This window comes from Pogona vitticeps, chromosome 2 (genome assembly GCF_051106095.1).
Source record: "Pogona vitticeps strain Pit_001003342236 chromosome 2, PviZW2.1, whole genome shotgun sequence".
Classification (NCBI taxonomy): Eukaryota; Metazoa; Chordata; class Lepidosauria; order Squamata; family Agamidae; genus Pogona; species Pogona vitticeps.
Window position 1 is genome coordinate 193,145,896 of NC_135784.1, and position 23,385 is coordinate 193,169,280.

Here is a 23,385-nt window from a genome sequence, read left to right on the forward strand (position 1 = left end):
GGTATCTGGTTGCTGAGCCAGAGTTTGGGGGTTCGATTCTCCACTGTATCTCTCTGGCGAAGAGCCAGCTTTTTTATGGACAAGCTGCAGAGTCCCAGAAGAGAATGATAAAGCACCTCTATGTATTCTCTATCTAGAAAACCCTGGAAGGAGTCGCCTTAAATCAGAATTGACTTGACAGCACACGATGATGATGATGATGATGATGATGATGATGATGATGATGATGATGATGATGATGATTACATGGAATGTATTGGTGTGAAGGGAATAATCACCCTGCCTCTCTCTGCTGCAGTTTCAGCGAAGAGATAAATAAAATCTTGTAGCTTTCTAAGTATTCCTTCTTCCCTCTCACTTTGCCTTTGTATGCGTGTACTTTGCATAAAGTAAGGAAAATATTATTTTATGCTTCCTCTTTCCCCCTGTGATGGGAAGTTCAGAATAGGGTTTTTTTTATGGGAGGGGAGGGGTCAGTTTCCTGTGGAGGTATTAATGCCTCCACTGAGTATTAATGCGGCTGTGCTGTCAGATTTACATCTCTAAGCTCATACATTTTGCATAGCTTAATGCAGAGATCAGCAACTAGTAGCCCAGAGGCTCCATCCAGCTCCTTGCAGTTGCGGATCTGTCCCTGGATAGTCCCAAATCCCCAACCTTTCCCCCTAATCTTGGAATCTTCTTTTTCCTTCCACCAGGCACTTTGAACTCCCTTGTGCAATGTGAGCAACAGCAGAAGTCTTAGCAGAGTTTCCCCCATAATAGTATTCTCAGTTCCTGCAGTCAAAAGATGCACAGGGTGGGGTGGGACTTCAGCCCATGATAGTCCTTTACTTCTGCACATTGCAAACAAAGACTAGTGCAGTTGGCATGACTGTCTTTCTCCAGGGCAGTGCAGAGACACCATGAAGCAAACATTTACCTGCCTCTCCCCAGGATGCTAACTAGGAAAGCAGCTGCTGGTTTGCCATATTGGACTGGATCCAGAATAAAACAGTTGAGACGACCCACTGAAATTAGTAGGACAAATTGGAAGCAGTGACAGGATGTGATTCCGATGGGCTGCAAATGCAGTGGAATCCTCCATATGCTTACTTGGAAGTAAATATCAGTGTACTCAATGTAGTTTATTTCCTGAACTGTTTGCTTAGAACAGCACCCTTAGCCTGGATATAACCAATTGTGCCTAATTAGTAAATTAGGGTTCTGCACAGTAGCTTTAAAATCATTCAGTTCCATGGCATCCTTTCTACACCATGCTTCTTCTAAGAAATCTCTGCCAATGGTGTAGTGGAGTTAGGGATCACAGCATAAAAGCATCAGGATGTTTTTTATTAGCAGGGATAATTATGTCAATCAAGCTTCTCTGTTCCCTTTGAACTCAGTTTCCACTGTAGATGACAGTGGGGGGGTGGTGGAAAAGATTTTTCTGTAAATGATATATTGTTGTCAACTCACTGTCCTTATTATAGAGCAAAATATTCTGGTTTGGTCTTGAATTAGCAATTTTGACCCATTGGCTTTACAAAAGACCTGGTTTGTTGATATGGATCAGCACTTCTGCTTGTATATCTGGAATATAAAAATATAATTGTAAGGTCATGTGGACATGCAATGATAAACATCTGGATTTGCCACAATACTGCTGATCCCCACCCTCATACTTTCTAAAATAGCATGAGACATTTTCTAGGGTCAATATTTATTTATTTATTTATTTGATTTGTATCCCGCCCATCTGGTCTATGTGACCACTCTGAGTACTATTTTATGAGTACTCTCATTACAGTGTATTGAGGGGGGGGCTGTCACGTTTTTCCTCTTTGAGAGTGAGATCTAAAAGTAGTTTTCAACTTTTGTGTTCTCTTTCCACCTGTCCCCCCCAATTATTCTGGACATTGACTCCCTGAATCTCTAACCTTGGCCATACTGGCTGGGCCTAAAACATCTGGAGCTGATCCAACACACGTTGAGAGCTAAAGATTTTAAAAAATCAATTTAGAACCAGAGACTGGAAATAATGAAGTAGAATTGTAATTTGTTGTGCTAATTTATTAAAACTTGCACCACTGCTTAAATGAGAGAGGAACATAACTGCTGCTTAATTTGACACTGACTGCTAATGTTTAATTTTTAAGCCATGAATTTTTTAGATATATACCGTACATGGTAAGTGGTGGAAGAAATCATGCTATTTGCTATAATTTGTTTGGTGGGAGAAAATGAATAAAAAAAAATCAAATCCATAGTTCTCTAATGTTTAATTTAAGTTTCATTATCTAGAAGGGCCACATACATTTCCTGCTTTTAGTACATTTAAAATTGGATATTAGAATTGACAGCCTTACTCTGCCTGGCCTAATTCACAGGATGATGCTGGTTGTGAGGATAAAGTGAAAAGAGCCAAGCATGCTGTCCTGAACTTACTGTCGAAAATTAGGCCATAAATATTAATAAACAAACAAACACAGGAATAAGTGTCATTGAGCACAGTAGGCCTCACCTTTGAGAAGATTTCATATGGATTTGCACTATTGTCAGACTAATGCAATGCTATGAACACTTTTTCTAACTGAATCACAATGATTTTGTCTCAGTGCATGCACAGAGTATTAAAAAAAATGAAAGGCTGAAGATATGGCAGCTTCACATTATTTCAGGACTCTCTGCTGTTTTTAATTTGATTAAACAAACCATTAAGAAGATAAGATTGATGCAGAACACTGGCACAACCATATATATATATATATATATATATGGGAACACCCAGAATTGAACTTGGACCTTTGGCCAATACTGTATATGAAAAACATGCGCTCTACTCCTGATCTTTGCAGATCTTGATTATAAGTGAGTAAAAGAGGCAGAGGATACAGTTACTCAACAGTGCAGACAAATGTTCTCCACATGCTCAAAGATAATTAGAACATTTCTGATGAAGAATTTTGTTTTTTTGTAGTCACCAAAAAATGAGGAAACTCAGTGCATTACCTGGTTGATCCCATTGAGAGTAACAAGAGAGGTTTCCAGGAAACTCCAGGGCTTCAGAAAACACGAACTGAAAAACACGTGGTAATCACAATATGTATACACATGTGCATACAGAGAGGGAGGGAGAGAGAACCTTCTATTGGCTAATTTATTAAAATATGCACTGCTTGGGCTGTGCAACAGACCTATTTTTAAAACTACTTGATGAGGGCAGTGCTGCTCCCAGGATATGAGCAGATTAGTGAATCAAGTTTTAACAGCGATTGGAACCAGTCAAACCTCAAACTGCTTGAAAGATACAAGAGCTGCTCAGAGAGCTGAGCTTCAGAGCATATTAAACTGCCTGGCCTCCAATCTGCAATTCACAGTCCCTGCATTTAACTCCCTGCCTGTCAGTGTCAAGTCTGAAGGTGGCCTCCAATAGTTTAGATGAGCATTTCATTCCAAAGGTAACACAAGCAAAAAAGGAAAGAGAGTTTCAGTACAAGGGGAGGAATCTGGAGAGGAAGAATGAGAGGGCCCTGGGAAGGACAGGCTATCTGGCAGCCCTGTGACATCTAGGCCACGATGAAGCACAATCCACGGAGACATTTTCATGCTGTCACCACAGCCGCAGCCCCCTTGAAATGAAAGGGAGCTGCGCAGGAGGGTGGAACATCAAAGCTTTGCTTTCTGTACAGCATGAAGAACAGGGAAGATGAAAGGAGCACAGTACACAAAAATCTTTTTCTTGCCTCCTTCCTCACAATTTCAGGGGAGGGATGGAGGGGAGGCGACAGCAAAGCTCTCCTCCTGCCAGAGGAGACCTTCCCCCCCCCCGCTCCCCGTAACCTTTCAGTTCAGAACTGACTTATAGCAACTCTAATAGGGCTTTCAAGACAAGTGAGATACTTATGGAATGGTTTTGCAAGGTCCTTCCCTCAGTGAGTTTCCATGGCTGAGTGGGGAATCCAACCCTGTTCTCCAGAGTCCTAGTCTGTCGGTCTCTATCCTCTACACACAGTGAACATCCCAGTACTTTTATTAGACCATTACTAATATTATTTATTTATTTATTTATTTATTTATTTATTTTATTTATATCCCGCCTATCTAGTCGCGAAGACTACTCTAGGCGGCTTACAGCAAAGTTAAAATACAATAAGAATAAAACAACAAATTACAAAAACAGGTAAAAGAAAAAAGACAATAAAGAAATAAGAAAATCAAAAATAGTCTTATGAGAAGGCCTGCCGAAACATCCAGGTCTTTAATAGATTCTTAAAAGTGCCCAGCGAGGGAGCTCCGCGAATGTCAGGAGGTAAGTTATTCCACAGGCGAGGAGCCACCGCCGAGAAGGCCCTATTTCTTGTTTTCTCTTTCCGGGCCTCCCTCGGCGTTAGGCTCCTCAGCCTCACCTCCTGGCTCGCCCCTGTGACCCGGGTAGAACTTGGTGGGAGAAGGCGCTCCGCCAGGTATCGAGGCCCTAAACCGTTTAGGGCTTTATACGTAAGCATTAGCACTTTGAAGTCGATGCGGAACCTGATGGGCAGCCAATGCAATGCGGCCAGAGTGGGCGAAATATGTTGGAATTTTTTCACTCCACTAAGTAGTCTGGCCGCCGCATTCTGCACCACCTGTAATTTCCGCAGCAGCCTCAAAGGAAGCCCCACGTAGAGCGCATTACAGTGGTCTAATCTTGAGATTACGAGCGCATGTACTAAGGTGGTGAGCGCCCCCACTTCCAGGTAGGGCCGCAGCTGGGCTATCCGCCAAGGTGAAAAAAGGCGGTGCGGACCACCGATGCCACCTGTGACTCCATGGAGAGCACCGGGTCCAGATGGATCCCCAAGCTGCGTACCCCATCCCTAGCAGGGAGAGTCACCCCCCCAAAAGAGAGGGAGTTACCCAAATCCCCGACTGTGGGGGGGCCCACCCTCCGACTGTGGGGGGGCCCACCCTCAGCACTTCCGTCTTGTCCGGGTTCAGCCTGAGCCCGTTCTCCTGCATCCATTCCAGTATAGTCCCCAGGCAGCGCTGGAGGCACAGGACGGCTTCTCCTGCGGTTGGCAAAAAGGAGATGTAGAGCTGCGTGTCGTCCGCATACTGGTGACACGAAGCACCACACCCCCTGATGACCCGACCCAGCGGCCTCATATAGATGTTGAATAGCATTGGGGAGATAATCGACCCCTGTGGAACCCCACAATTGAGGCTCCACGGGGCCGAGACCCTCTCCCCAAGCTGGACTCTCTGGGGACGGTCCTCCAAGAAGGAACGGAGCCAGGACAATGCCAGGCCACCTATTCCCAACTCGGAGAGCCTCCCCAGGAGGATACCGTGGTCAATGGTATCAAAGGCCGCTGAGATGTCGAGGAGGACCAACAGGGACACTTTACCCCTGTCGGCCTCCCTCAGTAGGTCATCACACAGGGCGACCAAAGCCGTTTCTGTGCCGTGGCGCGGCCTGAAGCCCGACTGGAATGGATCCAGGGCATCTGTTTCTTCCAAGAGCGCCTGAAGCTGGTCGGCCACCACCCTCTCGACTACCTTGCTAAGGAAGGAAACATTGGCGACGGGCCTGTAGTTGCCAATTTCGTCCGCCGCCAAACTAGGTTTCTTCCTAATGGGCCTAATGAGTGTGTCCTTCAGGGCAGATGGAACAAAAATGAACAAAAATCACAACCATTAGCTATGTAGCTTTTGACCCTGTACAGGTCTCATCAGTCTGGGCACTGCAGAGCTGTGGATCATGAGGAAAAACATTCAGGCTTCCAAAATCATGGGCAGATATGCTTGCCAGGTTCCTTTGTTCAAGTTCAGGTACAAAATGGGAGCTAACTATTCACATCAGAGAAGTAGGCTTCAGATTCCACCTTCTCATCACCCTAGAACTGAAACTCAAGGTTCCATTTTGGCTGGGGATAGAAGAACATAGAAATTCAGATTGTGTACAAAGATCAGATGGCTCCCACATCACTTTTTATTGCACCATGGAAGATACTTTGAACAGCTCACCCAGACACCATCTACAACTAAACACAGACGTTAACATTGCCCAAGCGGGACTGCGAAATGAGGACAATTACTAGCTAACAGGGTTCATTTGATTGCAATTGACTAAATGTTATTCCAACTTCTCCAATATGAGAGCTGCCTCCTTAATAGCCACCTGCCTAAAGGATAAAAAGGGGAATACATTTTTACATCTATATGCCAGCTGGGTAGTTATATCATATGGGTTAGACCCCAAACATACCTAGGAAGTTATACCATCTTACTACTGCCTCTCTTTGCCTAACTTGGAAGATGCGCAGTTCGTTTTCATTTGCTTTTAATCTAGCACATTTCTTACTCACTGTTCATCTGGGGGCGCTGGCTGATTTATAGTGCACAAGGAGTAACAATTTTGTGTTAAGAATGAAGTTCATTGCACAGCTGTTGTTTCTGATAGTCTAGGGATATATCTAAATTTAAAAGCATAAAGATTTCAATAGTGTATTGATCCCACCATTACTGCCTTACAGTACAGACAGGTTTCTGTGCAGCTTTACAAGAAGTCCATCAGGTGTATTCCTGCCATCTTATGTGGCTAGAATATCTATGAGAAGCCATATAGCTGAAGTATAAAACTAGGGTAGAGTATGAAATTAGAACTGCTGCTAGCCACTGCATCTCAACTAGTGTCAGACAGTTTTTTTAATAAAACAACAATAGCAGCACTGCTGATATAATAGAACGTGTCCTGATTTACACTAAAAATGGAAGGGAACAACTGCAACAGCTTCAGCACTAATGGCATCCAAGCCAAACAGGTCAGATAGTGAACTTAAGCTGTATTTTGCCAGTTTAAGTACAGTATAAATGTCACATTTGGCCCAGTTATCTTACAAAGGCTGAAAGTGTCTTTTTTTAGGCCACCAACTCTCAAAATGGCTAGAAATCTATTTTCTTTTTTTAAAAAATGATCTGTTATGGTAGGATGCTAAAGATTCTTGCTTTCCTTACACTACACAGTTTGGCCACCCACCAAATATGGCATATCCTCACAATCTTTCTGCTGTCTCTCACTACCATTTCATGCCACAGGGAATTTATAGCTTCACACATCTCCTTCGCTCCTGTTTTCCCCACAAAGGAAACCATCTCTAGTACTATAGGGTGAACAACAGATGTGGGTCTCCAAACCATCTGAAACAAAAGGAAATGACAACACAAACTTCTGTAGATATGTCCATAGATTTATTTTTAATTGCTTTATATATCTGTACTATTTTTAAAAACAATCCACCCAACACACTCACACACGCCCCTCCTCCTCCAGTGATCCCAACAAAGCAAGAAACTGAGATGTTCAGCTGTGTCCCAGTGCGGATGCCCCAGGATCCATTCACAAAACGAAAATGGCTACTAGGTGCCAGATTCATTTCCACCTAGGCTTCCACAAGACTCTGTTGGTGCAAATGTCATTGAAACAGAGGTCATTTTATGGCTCTTTAAGATGCATCCAAGAGAACTGGGAGGGAGGGAGAGACCGAAGGCAAAGCAAAGAATTTGGCGATAATTGAAACAGGAAAAATATGAAAAGAATCACTGGAGAACAATATAAAGAAAAAGTGTAATGTGACATACCAGAAGAGAAGAAAAATGGAAAATAAAATAATGAGAGAGAGAGAGAGAGAGAGAGAAATGGTGGGGAGGGAGATTGCACAAAAGGAAATCCAGGTTGGAGAAGAAAGCACCACACACAGGACACATGTTCATCCTTCCCAGCCAACAATCCTGCTAGTTCGATTTAGACCAGATCTTTGCACTGCCTCGGAGCCTGCAGAGAAAGAAAAGGTCTCAGCATGAGTACCCGTGGGATCTTTGCCTGACTCCCAAGCAGAGATTCATAGATCACTGCCCCAAGCTAAGGAGTTGAGCTGCAGGTGAAAAACTAAGGGTAGGGATTGGTCTGCTCTTCTATCCCACATGTAGAGGCTACAGCCAGCCTTGATTGGGATTCCACCTCACCCTTTGCCCTTGGAAGCCTTTTTGCTGGCCTGGCGCTGGTTGGTACCCTGAGCGGGCTCCCGGAGTTCAGACAGATGCTGCTCTGAATCCTGGGATGTTGCAGCAGCTGCTGCTGCTGTCGTCACTTTTATTGTCTTCTTCAGATTTGCTACCTGCTGGTGCAAAAAAGGAGGGAGAAGAAAAATAAGGAGAACAAAATTAAAGTATCAAAAGAAGACAGATTTCACTAACTTACAAAGAAATCAACACTAATATTAGAAAGATCTTCCCAAGTGCCTTCTTTCCACTCATACGAAGGTATTTGCTTTGAAATACCCATTTAGAAGGCTTTTGCCTCTCTGAAGGTCTGGCAAATGTCCTGACTTTCCTATTTAGTCCAACATTGTTTATTTTTGGGGTGATGGGGTCAAGGATTTACCTCACCACTTGCTGAATGACTGTCCAAATCTACTTATGAGGTGGCAAGACACAGATATCCAGCACCTAGTAGGCATCCTTCAGTCTCGAGAGACTATGGTAACGTGCTCTGAATAGAGGTCTTGGAACAACGTCTAGTGTGGCTGAGAAGGCCAATTCGAGAGTGACAATTCCTTCCACGCTGAAGACAAATACAATCTGTCCCCTGTCCAGCTCCCTGATTTTGCTGGTTTTGGGACTGCCTTTTTGCCTCGGCCTGCTGGACAAGTGCCTCTTCAAATTGGGAGAGGCCATTGCACCGCCTGCCTCCAGGCTGAACACTCAGATGTCAAGGTTTCCCATCTGTTGAGGTCCATTCCTAAGGCCTTCAGATCTCACTTGCAGATATCCTTGTATTGCAGTTGTGGTTTCCCTCTGGGGCACTTTCCCTGCACTAATTCTCCATACAGGAGATCTTTCGGATCTCCTGTATGGAGATCCAGTACCACAAAAAGAGAAGAGAAAAAAAAGAAATATAAAGATAAAAACATTGCAGCATCTTAAAAACTTTGTATACTTTAATGTGAATTTTTGTAGATCAAGTCTACTTCTTCAGACATTAAAGCAGGACTATTTGGCTAACAGATTTATGCATGGCCCATGATCAAGTGGGGATGTAGATAATGGACAAAGTGACAATGGTTTGTTAGTAAACTAAGCTGTTTTAGGACTACTAAATAATTTGAAGTAGCAGCTACGGGATATGAATCTACAAGGTAACAATACAAGTAGTAAACACAAATAGTAAACTGTGAGAATCTGTGTAGGGTCTCACACTTGGTAATGAGCTCAGAATCCTTGGTTGATATTTAATCCTTTGGCTGACCGACAATTTGTGTGTCTTATCAGCTGTTTCTCTTCCAAATCTTGTTCTGCATCTTTTCTCCCCCGCCCTCTCAACAGTCACTTTTAGGTCATTCAGAAAGTGTTCCGAAAGAATGAAATGTTCTGAAGCAGGTTTTCATGTGTTGCCATTCCTAACGTCAGATTTATATCCATTAATTCCCTTGTGTAGGGACTGTCTCGTCTGCCGTATGTAGACTGCAGAAGGGCACTTTTGGCAAACGATGGCACAGATCACATTAGCAGAAAAACAAGTAAACAAGCCCATCATGTTGTGGGTGACATTGTTGGGGCCTGTAACTGTGTTGCCAGAGTAGATGTGGGAAAACAGCTGGCCTCTGGGTTTGTAGCAGAGTCTAGTTCCCATCTCTCTATTAGGGTTGTACAGTCTCTTGTGTTTCAATAGTTGTTTCAGAATGTGGGGTTGTGATCTACCTAGGACAAATAGGACAATCTGTATACAGTCTCTTACTTACAAATACATTATTGTTGTTAAATCATAACATTTATATTCTGACTTTTCTCCAATGAGCTCAAAGCAGCATATGTGATTCTCTTTTCCATTTTAAACTCATGACAACACTGAGAGATAGCTCAGGATGACAGAGTATGACCAGCTAAAGGTCACTCTGCAAATTTCACGGCTGGATGAGGATTTGAACCCAGTTCTCCTAAGTCCTAGTCCAAACCGTTCGTTGTAACACCATACTGGCTCCCAATGTAATCACTACAGGTGAACTGATTTGTGTTTTTGGACTTTTAACTCCCAGAATTCCCCAGACAAGATGGCTGCCTGGGGAATTCTGGGAGCTACAGAACAAAAACACAAATCTGCATACTTCTTCCAGTAGTGACAGAACACATTCCTTTCTTCCCCATATTTCGGTAACCAAGGGAAACTTTTCAATGTGTGACTTAAGACTGGAGATGTATGCTTCTTACACCTGAGATGTTTCACCTTCCAAGTTTGTAAAGGTCATACAACTCACATCAAAACGACTTCCATCCCCACCCACTCAGCGATCCCACATGCTTGTGTACTGAATGGAAAGAACCAGTGCAGAGTAGCAGTACTTGTGGAGATGCAGCAGACACTTCATCTCACAGTGGATAATTTTGCATGAGAAATGACTTGATGATAAATCACATAGAGGGCAGAATTCCTTAGTTCCAAGGGAGACTAATTAGGAGAAGGTGAGGTCAGAGCAATAAATCACCCAGAAATGCAGCAGGAAGCCTACTGTATGTGCTTAGGGGGGATATTTTAGTCTCACAGGGCCTTTATTTAATCCATCAATGTCTTTTGGCACATGCCTTGTAAAGTACAGGTTTATATTATTGCTAGTTGTTAGCACCAACTTTGGGGTAAGCAGAGAATTTGCTAACATCAGTTTATGCATCTCCCTTAAAGGTAAATGTTGACAGCTTGGGGGGGGCACTCTCCAAGCCAGTCTTGCTGTGGGGTGCGCCGGGCCACCTCTGTAGTGTTCTATCAACCCTGCATCCTCTAGAAAGCTGCCATCCATAATCCTTCTGACAGTGTTATCTACACTGACTAGCAGTGGCTCACCAATATTTCATAAAGGAAGTCTTTCCCAGTCCATCTGAAAATGCCAAGGATTTAATCTGGGTGTTTTTGGATACCCATTGCATGCCATGATGTCTTGGACAAAAAGGGGCTGGTTACAGCTGTCCATGAACTAATGATATCTAAGCTGGATTTCTGTAATGTTTCTATGCAAGGTCAATTTTAAAAATGAAATCAGACACTACTACTGGTATAGACTTTAGTAACTAGATTGCTAGTTGACCCTATTACTAGCCTGTAGGTAGACTACAAGAAGATATGTTGACAATACTAAGAGCACTTAAGAGGCTACTATTTTACTTCTCTGATCAATTTTTAAAACTTGCCTTATTTTTTAAAACTCTGTTTCAGGGTAGGGCAAACCTAAGGGCCAGTATCCTATTGTTGGCCCCCAACTAGAGTAGATCTATTGATTCAGTAGCATTTACATAAGTGTTGACTCATCATTCAGCAATTGATTCAATGGGTCTTACTACTTAGCTGGGGCTAACCTTCAGGTACTTGTCCCACACAACCTCACAATTTTTTTTTCAAACCAGAAAAGGCCCCCATGCATGCTGTTGTTTTTACATGGGGTCACGTCACTTCCATGTTAAGGCAACTCTAATAGCTTTTTAAAGGTATGCGAAATGTTCAAGGGATGGTTCACTGCTGCCACCACCCACCCCAACTGAGTTTTCATGGCCAGACAGGAATTCGAACCAAGGTCTCTTGAGCCCTAGTCAACATTCCCTCTAACTTTCCAGAGTGCTGGGCAGAGTCCCCCACCCCATGTGTGCAGGGCTCCAGATGCATCCAGAAGCAAATGGGTGACAACACTAGCTCGGCTGTGCACCCCCAATACAGCTCTGTGCAGCCACACAGCTTAGAGGGAATGCAGGCCCTAGTCTTTAATTCTGTCCACTGGCTCTTACACCCTGTAGTAGTCAAATATATAAATAAAAAATCAGGTTGCTGGTAGATCTTCAAGACATAGCAAAATTGTCCCCATTTCCCCCAGAAATGCAAGGGGAATTTCTGAGCCAATTCCTAATTTTTTAATTATGTGATCTGAATCCTAAGATTCTGAAAGGCAGTCTCATTCCACATGAAATCTATCCACAAGTTAAGATCAGCCTCCCACTATATATGTTCCCTATTATAATATTAGGTGAAAGAAGAAGTCTGGCAGTACCACCCAAATCATGAAACTTCTTTCTCTTCCATTAGAGTTGGGCCGTTTATGACCCAACAAATGTTGTTGAACAGCAGCTTCCAATGTCCCTGGGAATTGGCATGTAGTAACATCTGGAGGGCATCTTCAGTATCTTTCAAACATCAACTGATCTTCTATGCCTTTTACAACATCTAAGGCTCTAACTTTCTTTTTATTGCTTATTGATGTTTCCCTTGTTTTGTTTGCTTATTTTTAATTGGCTGCTTTTATTGTTTTATCTGGTGTTTTACAGGGCTTTTTAAATATCTGTTTCCCTTTTTCTTTTTAAACTCTTTTTACTGTAAACTGGCATTGGGCTATTTGGTGAAAAGTGGGAAAATGTCCTATAAAGAAATATCTGATATATTCCAAGTCATATTCCCAAAGAGGAAACATAAGTATGAAGGCATAGCAAAGACTGATTATTCAGTTAGGGGTAAGAAAGAGTTTTTTAATTACCGTATTTTTCGCTCCATAAGACACACCAAATTTTTAAGAGAAAACAGGAAAAAAATAATCTGTTTTTTTCTAAAAATTGGTGAGCCTTATGGAGAGGTCCGTCCTATGGAACACACCCTAGGACCCTTTGGAGGCTCACCCAGCCCCCCCTGGAGGCCAGAGGGGGAGAAATCACCACCTTCTGGGTGTCTTCTGAAGCTCCCCAAGCCTCAAAAGACTCCCAGAAGGTGGTGATTTCGTCCCCTCGGGCCCGGGGGGGGGGCAGGGTGAGTCTCCAAAGAGTCCTAGGGTGTGTTCCAGGACCCTTTGGAGGCTCACCCTGTCCCCCCGGGGGCCAGAGGGGGCGAAACCGCCACCTTTAGGGGCTCTTCTGAAGCTTCCCAAGCCTCAAAAGAGTCCCAGAAGGTGGCAATTTCGCCTGCGCTGGCCCTGGGGGGGTAGGGGAGCATCGCAAGGGTCCTGGAAGGCTCACTCGGACCCTTGCGACACTCCACCCACCCTCCTACAGGGCCAGCGGTTGCGAAACTGGAAGCTTCTGGGAGTCTTCTGAAGCTGGCCCCATGGGGGGGTGGAGGGAGCATTGCAAGGGTCCAAGTGAGCCTTCCAGGACCCTTGCGATGCTCCCCCCACCTGGAAACTGGCGATTTTGCCCGCACTGGCTCCGTCGGGGAGTGGGGGAGTGCCGCAAGGGTCTTGGAAGGCTCACTCGGACCCTTGGGAGGCTCCCCCCCACGGGGCCAGTGGGGGCGAAATCGCTGCCTTCACTCCATAAGATGCACAGACTCCCCCCCCCACTTTTTTGGGGGGGAAGTGTGTCTTATGGAGCAAAAAATACAGTACTGGTTTTCTCGATCTGACAGTTTTGTGTATAATGAGGGAACAGAGCTTCGCAATTCCTAGTTGGTGAAGATTTTTGAAAAGTGAAAAGTGGATCCATTTTCTGGATCCATTTCAATCGGGTTTCAGGCCAGGTTTTGGTACAGAGACTGCCTTGGTCGCCCTGTACGATGACCTTTGCAGGGAGAGAGACAGGGGGAGTGTGACCCTGTTGATACTCCTGGACCTCTCAGCGGCTTTCAACACCATTGTCCATGGTGTTCTTCTGGATAGGCTGGCTGGGTTGGGAGTTGGGGGCACTGCTTTACGGTGGTTCTGTTCCTTCCTTGCTGACCGTATCCAGAGGGTGGTGCTGGGGAACAGTTGCTCTGTCCCATGGCGTTTATGTCATGGGGTTCCTCAGGGCTCAATACTGTCCCCCATGCTGTTTAACATTTACATGAAACCGCTGGGAGAGGTCATCAGGAGGTTTGGGCTGAGGAGTCAGCAATATGCTGACGATACTCAGCTCTACCTCTCCTTTTCCACCAATCCAGGTGAGGCGGTTTCTGTGCTGAACTCGTGTCTGGACCTGATAATGGACAGGATGAGGGTTAATAAATTGAAACTCAATCCAGACAAGACGGAAGTGCTGTTAGTGGGTGCTTCGCCGGACAGGTTGGAGGGCCATTTCCCTGCCCTGAATGGGGTTACACTCCCCCTAAGGGACAGGGTCCACAACTTGGGGGTGCTCCTGGACCCCAGTCTAACACTGGAAACCCAGGTGGACTTGGTGGCCAGAGGCGCCTTCCTTCAGCTGCGGAAATTATACCAGCTACGGCCCTATCTAGACGAGTGGAGTCTCATGACAGTTACACATGCACTGGTAACATCTCGCATAGATTACTGCAATGCGCTCTACATGGGGCTGCCTTTGAAAACGGTCCGGCGACTGCAGCTGGTCCAGAATCGAGCTGCACAGCTGGTGAGTGGTGGGACCGCTAGGGAACATATCAAGCCAATTCTGTTTAAGTTACATTGGCTACCAGTTGCTACCCATGCCCAATTCAAAGTGCTTATTTTGACATATAAAGCCCTAAACGGCTTGGTCCCTGGATACCTGAAGGACCGCCTCCTTCCATATGAACCTACCCAGCAGTTAAGATCTATCCAGGGGGCCCTTTTGAAAGAGCTGTCCCTTAAGGAGATAAGAGGGAGGGCTTGTAGAGAAAGGGCCTTTTTGGCAGCTGCCCCCGACTGAGATTCGTCTGGCGAATAAATAAATAAATAAATAAAATAAATAAATAAGTGCTTGGCTGGAGAGCAAATCCAAAACCCAAGAAAATACCACCCAGTACTCCATTAGTATCAATTCAGTCTATAAGAATGAATGAAGAATATGGAATTCTCATGGGTGGCTGACACTTTAGGTAGTTATGCCAATGCTTTTCAGTTTCACCATTGTGTCTGAAGTCATGGAGAGGCACTGCAGTAGCCCTGCCCACTCACCTCACTCTCAATCTGCTGCTTTAGAACCATCTGCTGCTCTTTGTGCTGATTGGCTCGGCTGACTTGTTCTTCAATGCTTGACAGGACAACCTCACAACCCTGACACCTGTACAGGACAGGCAGAAGATCAGAGGCCACACAGAAGCTACACAGACAAACATTGAATAAGAGACTCCCCCTCCCCATAAGCATCTGGGCTTGGGAGACTGGGGAAAAAACAACTCATCCAAATAGGAGAATACAAATGATGTATTCTCAAAAGATTAATAACAAAGGGAGAAGCCAACCTGGTAGGCCTGAAACTGTTTATGCAACAACCAAGCCCTATGAGGAAAGACTGAAGGATCTGGACAGGTTTAGCCCTGAAGACACATGATAGCACTCTTTGAATACTTGAAAGGCTGTCATACAGAGGAGTGGCAGGATCTGTTCTGAATCATTCCAGAGCAGGATATATAATAAGCAGTTCACATTGCAAGAAGCCAGATTTTGGCTAAATAACAAGAAAAGCTTCCTAACTGTTAGAGCAGTATAACAATGGAACCAATTACCTCAGGAGATGGAGGCACTCAAGAGAAAGTTAGACAGCGATCTGTCAGATATATTTTAACTTGGATTCCTGTACTGAGCAGTGGCTTATACCTGATGGCCTTATATGCCCCTTCCAACTCCACTGTTCCATAAATCTATGAACAGGTACAGGATTAAACAAAAAACTTAAAGTCACATACATGTACTACAAAAAGTATTGTCCTAAGGTTTGGTCCAAACTGCACATATTCCACAAGTCTATAAAGATGCACAGAAAGTACAATACACAGCTGTGGAATTTAGTCTTCTGAAAATCTCTTATCTCTTATTTCACTTATTAAAAGAAAAAGACAGTAAAATATTTCTAGCTCTTATGCAAAGACAGCAAGAATCTTACTGCCAATTTATGCTTGAATAAAAGAACTTGCATAAGTATTAGTGATTGTCATTCATAATTCAGGTGCTGTTCACATCACTGGCTGTGCATGCAACTGCATGATTGGGCATGTGTCCAGTGCATGCAACCAGCACCAAATTAATAGTGGCAATTTGCTGGAAGACTTATACAATTTTCTTTACACAAACAAGAATCAGCAACAGGTTTCTGGCCAATCTGTTTAAAAGTGTATGGACACTTGTCTGTGAAACCAAAGAAGCAGAGAGAAAAGAGTTTGAAGAAGTAAGAGGAGGAGTGCTTTTCTCTGTCCCTCTCCAGGGTACACAACAACAAAGGTGAATCATGCTAAATAAAAAAAATTAAAATCTGCATTATTATTATGCTTTTGTCTTTCTTGCAAAACATATGCAGAGTACACCATTCAATCTTCTGTTGGACAGCATTCAAGTTTCTTTAGTGGAAACTAAGTGACTATATGTTAGTTAACTTTTTTATACAGCTAGCAGAGGAGAATTTGCAGGGACTATAGAAGTTGACAAAGGGTCACTGTTTTTAGTATTGGCCTCATATATACTTCTTCCCAAGGGCGGTGGGGGGGGGGAACCAGACACAACATGTAGTATGGGTGGGCATTTGTGGGGTATCTATCTTTGCTCTTCTTGAGATACGCTCCCCATCAGGTTGTGCAAGCTCAGAGAGACTTCCTTACCATTCCTGAAGGGTACGGGTGATGGTGCTGAGCTCCTCCCTGCGGATGTCCCGCCCAATGCTGTAATCCACCTCTAGCCGCTGATTTCGTTGATCTAGGCTCCCCCGCAAGACGTCTGCATAGACTGCCTCTATCACTAAGTCCTCTAACTGGCGCACATTCTTCAGCTGGAGTTGCTCCAGTAACACTGAGTAGGGGATGCACTGGGGAGGGGGAGACACACAACAAAGTGTGAGGTGCAGCCTCTAGCAGAGTTGGAAGGAAAGGCAATACAAGGAAGTTACACACTACCTTCAGCTTGGAAGCCAGCGTGACAACAGACAGATGGCGCAGTTTGTTCTTCTGAGCCTCCGTTAAGGGAGGCAGGTTCCCAGCTTCTGCTGCTCTCAGGAGACAGAAAGGATAAGCATCACAGAAGTTAGATGCCCTCAAATTGCCAGTAGCATCTTTGATCAAGTCCCACCCTCTCCGTCCTGCTTAAGCTTTCTTTCAAATTTTGCACATTCTAATTACATGTCAATCTCAGCCAACTGCTATGGTTGCTTCTCTTCTTCAAAGTTTTACCAACTAACTGAAATTTACATAAGTAGAACAAACATACCTAGAGTAATTTATTCAAGCATCCAGTAATCCTACACAATCCCTTCTCTCTTTTTGAGGTCTAGATCCTGAAAGTAGAAAAGCCAAACAACCAGGCCAGCAAGCCATAAATAAATGTAGATTCTCCTTTTGCAACCCCCCCAGTCCAAAGAAGCTCTCAATGTTGTTACTACTGTTCAGCCAGCGACAACTATGCAGCACACACACTATTTAAAATGAATAATAAAATGCCATGCTTTGAGACAACAAATGAGGGGAAGATATAGAGAACTGAGCCAGAAGATGATAACTCTAAAAATCAAAAGCTATTAGATAAATTTCAGAGTAGTGTGATAACCAGGACATCACCACCTCAACCTTAGCTCTGTTGTAATCTGTAGGATTTTTAACTCTTGCCTCTCTGCATTTTTTTTTTGTTATAAAGAAAGCTGTTTTCCCACATCTACAACCCATTTCCAAATTCAGGAAGCTTTTAAAGCATTATATCTAGTTCCTGCTTGATTGGCTCTATCCTTACTTTTCTGTATCCTCCCTCACTACCAACATTTTTCTCCTCTGACTATTCTTGTTTTGTGAGGGTAAGAGGAAACATACCCAGGTAATCTGAATACGTCCCATAGGCAAAGACTGTGAGCAGGCGGAAGACAGGGGAGAACTCGCTGTCAGCTAGCTGTAGAGAAGGGTGGAAAATACCAACAATCAGTACAAACACAAGATAAATGGAAAAAGTTTTCACTGCTCACAAAATGTTATCCATCTATTCCACACCCATTAGTCCTACAATTTTTGTTTTGCTACTAATGAATCTGAACTTAGCTCTCGTAGGCTAAGTTCTCAAAAGCATTATGAATGCTGTAGGCCTATTCAGTGAACTACGTCTATACTTCAGATAGACAGGAACTGAAGTCTTACTTTCAGTGAAGCAAGAGAAGAAAACCACCTTTGTCTGGGATATCCAATAAAAGTGGGAGGATAGATGGTGGAGTACTCCTGCATATATTTTTTTAAAAATCTCTGTAAATAGAAAACTAGAAGACAGAGAGGTGGATTTTTGTCTCACCTTCTCTGGACAGCTGTTTTCTATGCACAGAATTTTATGTTTTAAGGAGAAATAGACAGTAATTTCTGCCCCCAGCTGCAGTCCAGAATGGCATAAGGTAGAGAGAAATACTACTCACTTTGAGAACAAAGCCACATAGGTAAACTACACATGGCTCATGACTTTCTCCGGTGTAATGCTCTTGTAGGAGGCATGTATTTTACATATATCCCAAGATGCACCATTTTGTACCTCCCCCTCCCCCAAAACCAAACAAACCAGAATTCCTGCTTGGTCCTGAAACTTACTGCAGTGACCTTGGGCCAATCACTGTCAGTTCATCTACCCCACCTCACAGTGCTGTTTTAAAGACAAAGAAGTGAAAAATCCTATCCACCAGTTTTAGCCACTTGGAGGAAGAATGTGATAAAAGTATAATCAATAATGACCAGCTTCACATACAGTGTCGAAACAACATGGAAAGGGATTGCCACTCTCGAATTGGCCTCCTCAGCCACACTAGACGCTGTTCCAAGTCCTCCATGCAGAGCACATTACTATAGTCTCTCAAGACTGAAGGATGCCTAACTAATGACCTGTCTTGATTTTTAAGGTAAAATGCAGGAAAATAATTTTTACTTCCTAGCACTATGCCAAGACCTTATTCTGCTATCTATTATATAAAGTAAAGATATTTTACTACTGTCACCACCTGCAGTTTGGAAGAGAGATATATAGCGGATAACAGTAGTGAGTTCCAAAATTTCTATCTTCTACATGGATATCTGCTGTGCATGATCTAAGCAGAGGCAAAGATTCTGGGGAACATTCAGGGATGTATATAGACAGACACAGGATCATATGGAGCCTGTTGTATAACTCAGACTAACGTCAAGCCTGGAACACAGATTCATTTTATTTTATTTATTTTTATTTATTTAATTTATATGCCGCCCACACTACCCAAAGGTCTCTGGGCCTTTGCCTATTGGGAGAAAACTTGAGGGAAGCCAGTCTACCATTAGCAATGACTCAAAAACCTATCTCCCCAAAACACACTTTAAAAACTACTGACATGGCATATTTTATTCAATGATTATGAGGCAAGACTCCTAAACCTCTTCCAAGAATGCTACACACAAGGAGGTAATAGGATGCCATGGGATACCTACTGAAGGCAGTAATCTCAATTTAGAAAGAAGAAACATTTGTTGGGTTGGTGGTAGTGGAAATCACTTTTGATATAGGACAAAACTGAGTCTCGTGGTATTAGGAGGGGCAAGCTTTGTTTGCTAGTTATGTTGTAAACTGCCCAGAGAGTGCTTTAGCACTATGAGGTGGTATAAGCTGAAACAACAGTGAGTGACTTGTAGATCAAAGGCAGTGCTAAGAAAGGCTGCCTCTCAGAACTGAAACACCACTAAACAGAGACATGGGGGGTCCTACTACTGAACACAGGGAAAGCCCCTGAATCTCCCAGCTACCCACTTGGGGCAGTGCATTTAGGCTGCCATTTCCCAGGTCTCGCGCCTCACCTCTCGAACATTGGGCATGTCAAGCAGCTCTCCAAAAACATAAATGCCGGGGGCCTCCAGTACTTGATGGATGAGACTGGCCAGGGCAGCTCCTCGGGCAGATTTTGCCAGCAGCAGGAACTGCTCCTGGTTCTGCCCAGTCACTTTCACCTCAGCTGCCATGGAGTCACCAAATGGATCCGCTCCAGGGCCAGGCGGCAGCCCCCACAACCTAAAGGAATAAACAAGCATGACAACAGGCACTTTCCCCGCCATATTTTCCCTAAAGCAATCAAGCCCTATTACACTTGACCATCAATACATTATACAGTTATTATTACACCAGCTGGATATTTTCTTATATATATATATATATCTTCCGGGCAACTCACAAATTAAAAATATATAGCAATGGCAACACAATACAATGCAATATGAAAATGTTAGTGTTCCTGATTTTGCTTCACAACGGCCAATCCCTGATGTATTTGCTCAAGCATTTGCAAAACATTACTTACAGGAAAATCTAAAAATAATCTCATGCCAAACACTTAAATCTAACAGCCACCGCAGTCCACTCCCGCTGCTGCAGCAATAACAGGCCGACTTGTGTACTAAGGCACCCATCTGCTATCTCAAGATTATGCATTCCTGCAGCAAAGAAGAAAGTGACAGATCCCCCGTGTGTAAGTAAACAGGGCCCAGTGCAGGGCTTGGAAGCTGGTGATTTGGGAAAACACAAGAAACCATTCATGCAACCAGGAGAAAGGAGGCAAGCAGCTACACGAGGAAGCAGGGCCAGTGCAAAGAAGTGGACTGGGAGTTGTGGGGAGGGGGAGGCTGGCAAGAGGGGGGAGAAAACGACACGCAGCCCCACTTTCAGGAGGGCAGCTCCAGCTTCACGTCCAAGCAGGAGGGACGCGGCCGAGCTGCTTCTCCCACATGCTTCGCCCCCCCCCCGACGGCACGCATCCAAGAGACCCAAGCAGCGGGCGAGGGAGGAGGCCACCCGTGCCGACCTGATTCCTGCCTGGCGCCCCCACCCGCGTTCATACCTGAGGGCTCCCCTTCCCCACTAGGTGCTGGTACCACTGGGGAAGCGTCCCGGCCCTCTTGCCAGGGGACCGACCACTTCCGGGTTGGTGACGTCACCGCCGCCCTCCCGGGCCCCGCCCCCTGCCTTCTCATTGGCCAGCCGCTCCCCTGCTCGGACCCGCCCGCTCCCTCCGTGACAGCTTTCGCCGCCGTGGCCGTTCGCGCTTCGTTCGTGGGGCGCCCGCTGGGAGCGCCGCGTCGCCTCAGTCCTCAGGCGAATAAGGGGTGGCCACCCTCCTCCCCACTGTGTCACGACCTGGGTTGTCCCAGCTTTGGCGTGCAGTCCCAAAGGGGGCTTTCCTTCTCGAACTTTCTCGGCTCGCTTGCCCAGCTTTCCACTTTTCTCTCCTGAATGGGAAGCGAGAAGGGCAATGCCCTCCCCCCACACACACACACCTGTCCACAGGAGACGGGCGAGGTAGTCCCCTCAGGTTGACTGATGAGCTCATCTTGTCAAGTAAATGAGGCACAACTTCGCATTGTATTAAAAAAAAAAGAGAGAGCAACTGCCGGATAAAGAAACAAGGGAGAATGAGTGGCAACCTTCACACATAACGCACACGTGTCGGCCATCGACTCCTTCCTCAATGAGCAGTAAAATCTCAGTTTTCATAAGTCCTCCTCCCCCCAAAAAGAGAAAAAGCCACAAAGTTGTTGCCGCGCGTGTATTACGGCTGAGGTGAACGTGACACATTGAACCCCGGAGGATTTATTTCTCGGCAAAGACGCTTAGGATCACGTTTTCCAAAGCGGTGGCGCCTTAGGCTGTCGAGTGTGGGAACAGGAGCGAAGCGGCTTTTTAAAGGCTCTCCCTCCCCCCCTCCCAAAATATCGCGCCCCCGTCAAGCAGTGCTTTTTAAAGAATAAAAAGCACAAAATACTTAGGCGAGAAGCGTTTTTCAAAATGTGAGGAGACACTTCCTCTGAGTATAAGGGAAAATACTCCAGGGATCAGGATCCTGACAGTCAGGACTAACAGAAATCGCAAAACAGACCTTCCACTCTCCTACACCACAAGATGTATGTGTATAGCTATGACCTAGAGACATCTAGAGACATGTGACAAACCCAGACCTACTGGGATCTGCCACACGTTAACTAAGCTGCCACCAACCATTCCCTGTAAGAAGTCACACAGACCAGGGATGGATTTTTAACCAATAAAAGAATAAGGTTTATTTAAACACAACACACCGGGAAAATAAAATGATCAGGTGAATAAGATAAAGTAACGTGGCTTATTCTCATTCATACATGCATGCAGTTTGGTTCACACAGAACCCTTAACTTGAAGCACAGACCCTGAACCTATCAGTTCTGGCTAACCAACAGACACCTGAACCTATCAGGTTGGTACTCTGACACACAGTAGTACCCTGTCTGACACACAGACTCCCACACCAGCTTCTTCTTCCCAGCTGCTGCTTCTTCACATCCCAGCGTCTCCACTTCACCACACAGGCTTCACATATATATACAGTACAGCCCCTCCTCCTGATGTCCCGCCTTCCACTCCCCATAGGATGGAACTTTCCCTCCAAACCCATGACAGACAGGTAACATCAGTGCTGTATGTAACACCTCCCCTCTTTATAAGTTGTTTTGTAGGGGGAAAGCTAAGGTGCTTTTTCCCAAAAAACAACCTGGTTAAAACACACAACAACAGTTATACATTCAATATCATACTTACTTATACTTACATTCTAAGTTAACCATATCAATTAGGCATTTAAACATTTACCATATACATTACATCAATTTACCTTTATTCATACAAACCAAATTCAAAAAATAGGTACATTTAACTTTTTGTCATCAATATATACACATAGTCCATGTTCTTTCGCCGTCTTCATTCTTCAGGTCTTCTTGACAAGGCGTCAGCAACACAGTTCACTGACCCTCTGACCACCTTCACTTCAAAGTCATAGTCCTGTAGGTTTAAAGCCCACCTCATAAGTTTGCTATTGTGGGTTTTCATTGTCTTTAACCATTGCAGTGGTGAATGGTCAGTGCACAGAACAAAATGTCTTCCCCAGATGTAAGGCTTGGCCTTCTGGATCGCGTAGACTATGGCCAAACACTCCTTCTCCACGGTTGCCAAATGTCTCTCACCTTTTTGAAGTTTCCTACTCAGGTAGGACACTGGATGCTGGTCACCATTCTCATCCTCCTGGCACAGAACTGCTCCTACCCCGCTGTTAGACGCATCGGTGTAGATGATGAACTCCCGGTCGAAGTCTGGAGCCCGCAGGACTGGATAGTTGATGAGCGCCTGCTTCAACCTCTGGAACGCCTCCTCACAGTCGCTGGTCCACGGGATGCGGTCATCAGCCTTCTTCCTCGTCAGATCGGTCAGCGGAGCCGCAATCTCGCTAAACCTCGGGATGAACTTTCTGTAGTAGCCCACCAACCCAAGAAATGATTTGACTTTTTTCTTGGTGTTGGGTCTAGGCCAATCACGAACAGCTTCTATTTTGGCCTCCAGGGGTTTTATCATTCCTCCCCCTACTATGTGACCCAAGTATTTTATTTCTGGGCTACCCAGCTGACACTTGCTGGCCTTTACTGTTAGCCCTGCTGCACTTAACCTCTGCAGCACTAACTCCAGGTGTATCAGGTGATCTTCCCAGGTATTACTGAAGATC

At 44.7% G+C, this 23,385-nt stretch overlaps 1 protein-coding gene and 1 long non-coding RNA gene across 2 annotated transcripts; both read right to left on the reverse strand.

The window, feature by feature from the left end:
* Positions 1–1,317: 1,317 nt before the first annotated feature.
* Positions 1,318–3,439, reverse strand: LOC140704177 (uncharacterized). The gene is made up of 2 exons (XR_012083307.2): positions 2,992–3,439; positions 1,318–1,572 (listed from the first exon to the last, which is right to left on the reverse strand). It is a non-coding gene; the product is annotated as an uncharacterized LOC140704177 (long non-coding RNA).
* Positions 3,440–7,190: 3,751 nt separating this feature from the next.
* COPS7A (COP9 signalosome subunit 7A) lies at positions 7,191–20,807 on the reverse strand. Its single transcript, XM_072991785.2, has 8 exons — positions 20,698–20,807; positions 19,664–19,874; positions 17,684–17,759; positions 16,781–16,869; positions 16,490–16,692; positions 14,853–14,958; positions 7,987–8,138; positions 7,191–7,795 (listed from the first exon to the last, which is right to left on the reverse strand). Exons 2-8 carry the CDS (start codon positions 19,823–19,825, stop codon positions 7,756–7,758), a joined length of 828 nt encoding a protein of 275 aa, XP_072847886.1. The 5' UTR covers positions 19,826–19,874; positions 20,698–20,807; the 3' UTR covers positions 7,191–7,755.
* Positions 20,808–23,385: the final 2,578 nt, after the last annotated feature.

Coding starts and splice junctions, on each gene's coding strand:
- COPS7A (XM_072991785.2), bottom strand. CDS start 19,825: ATGGCAGCTGAGGTGAAAGTGACTGGGCAGAACCAGGAGCAGTTCCTG. Junction 16,693..16,780: donor CGCTGGCTTCCAAGCTGAAG/GTAGTGTGTAAC, acceptor CCCCCTCCCCAG/TGCATCCCCTACTCAGTGTT. Junction 8,139..14,852: donor AGCAGCAGATTGAGAGTGAG/GTGAGTGGGCAG, acceptor TTGCACCAGCAG/GTAGCAAATCTGAAGAAGAC.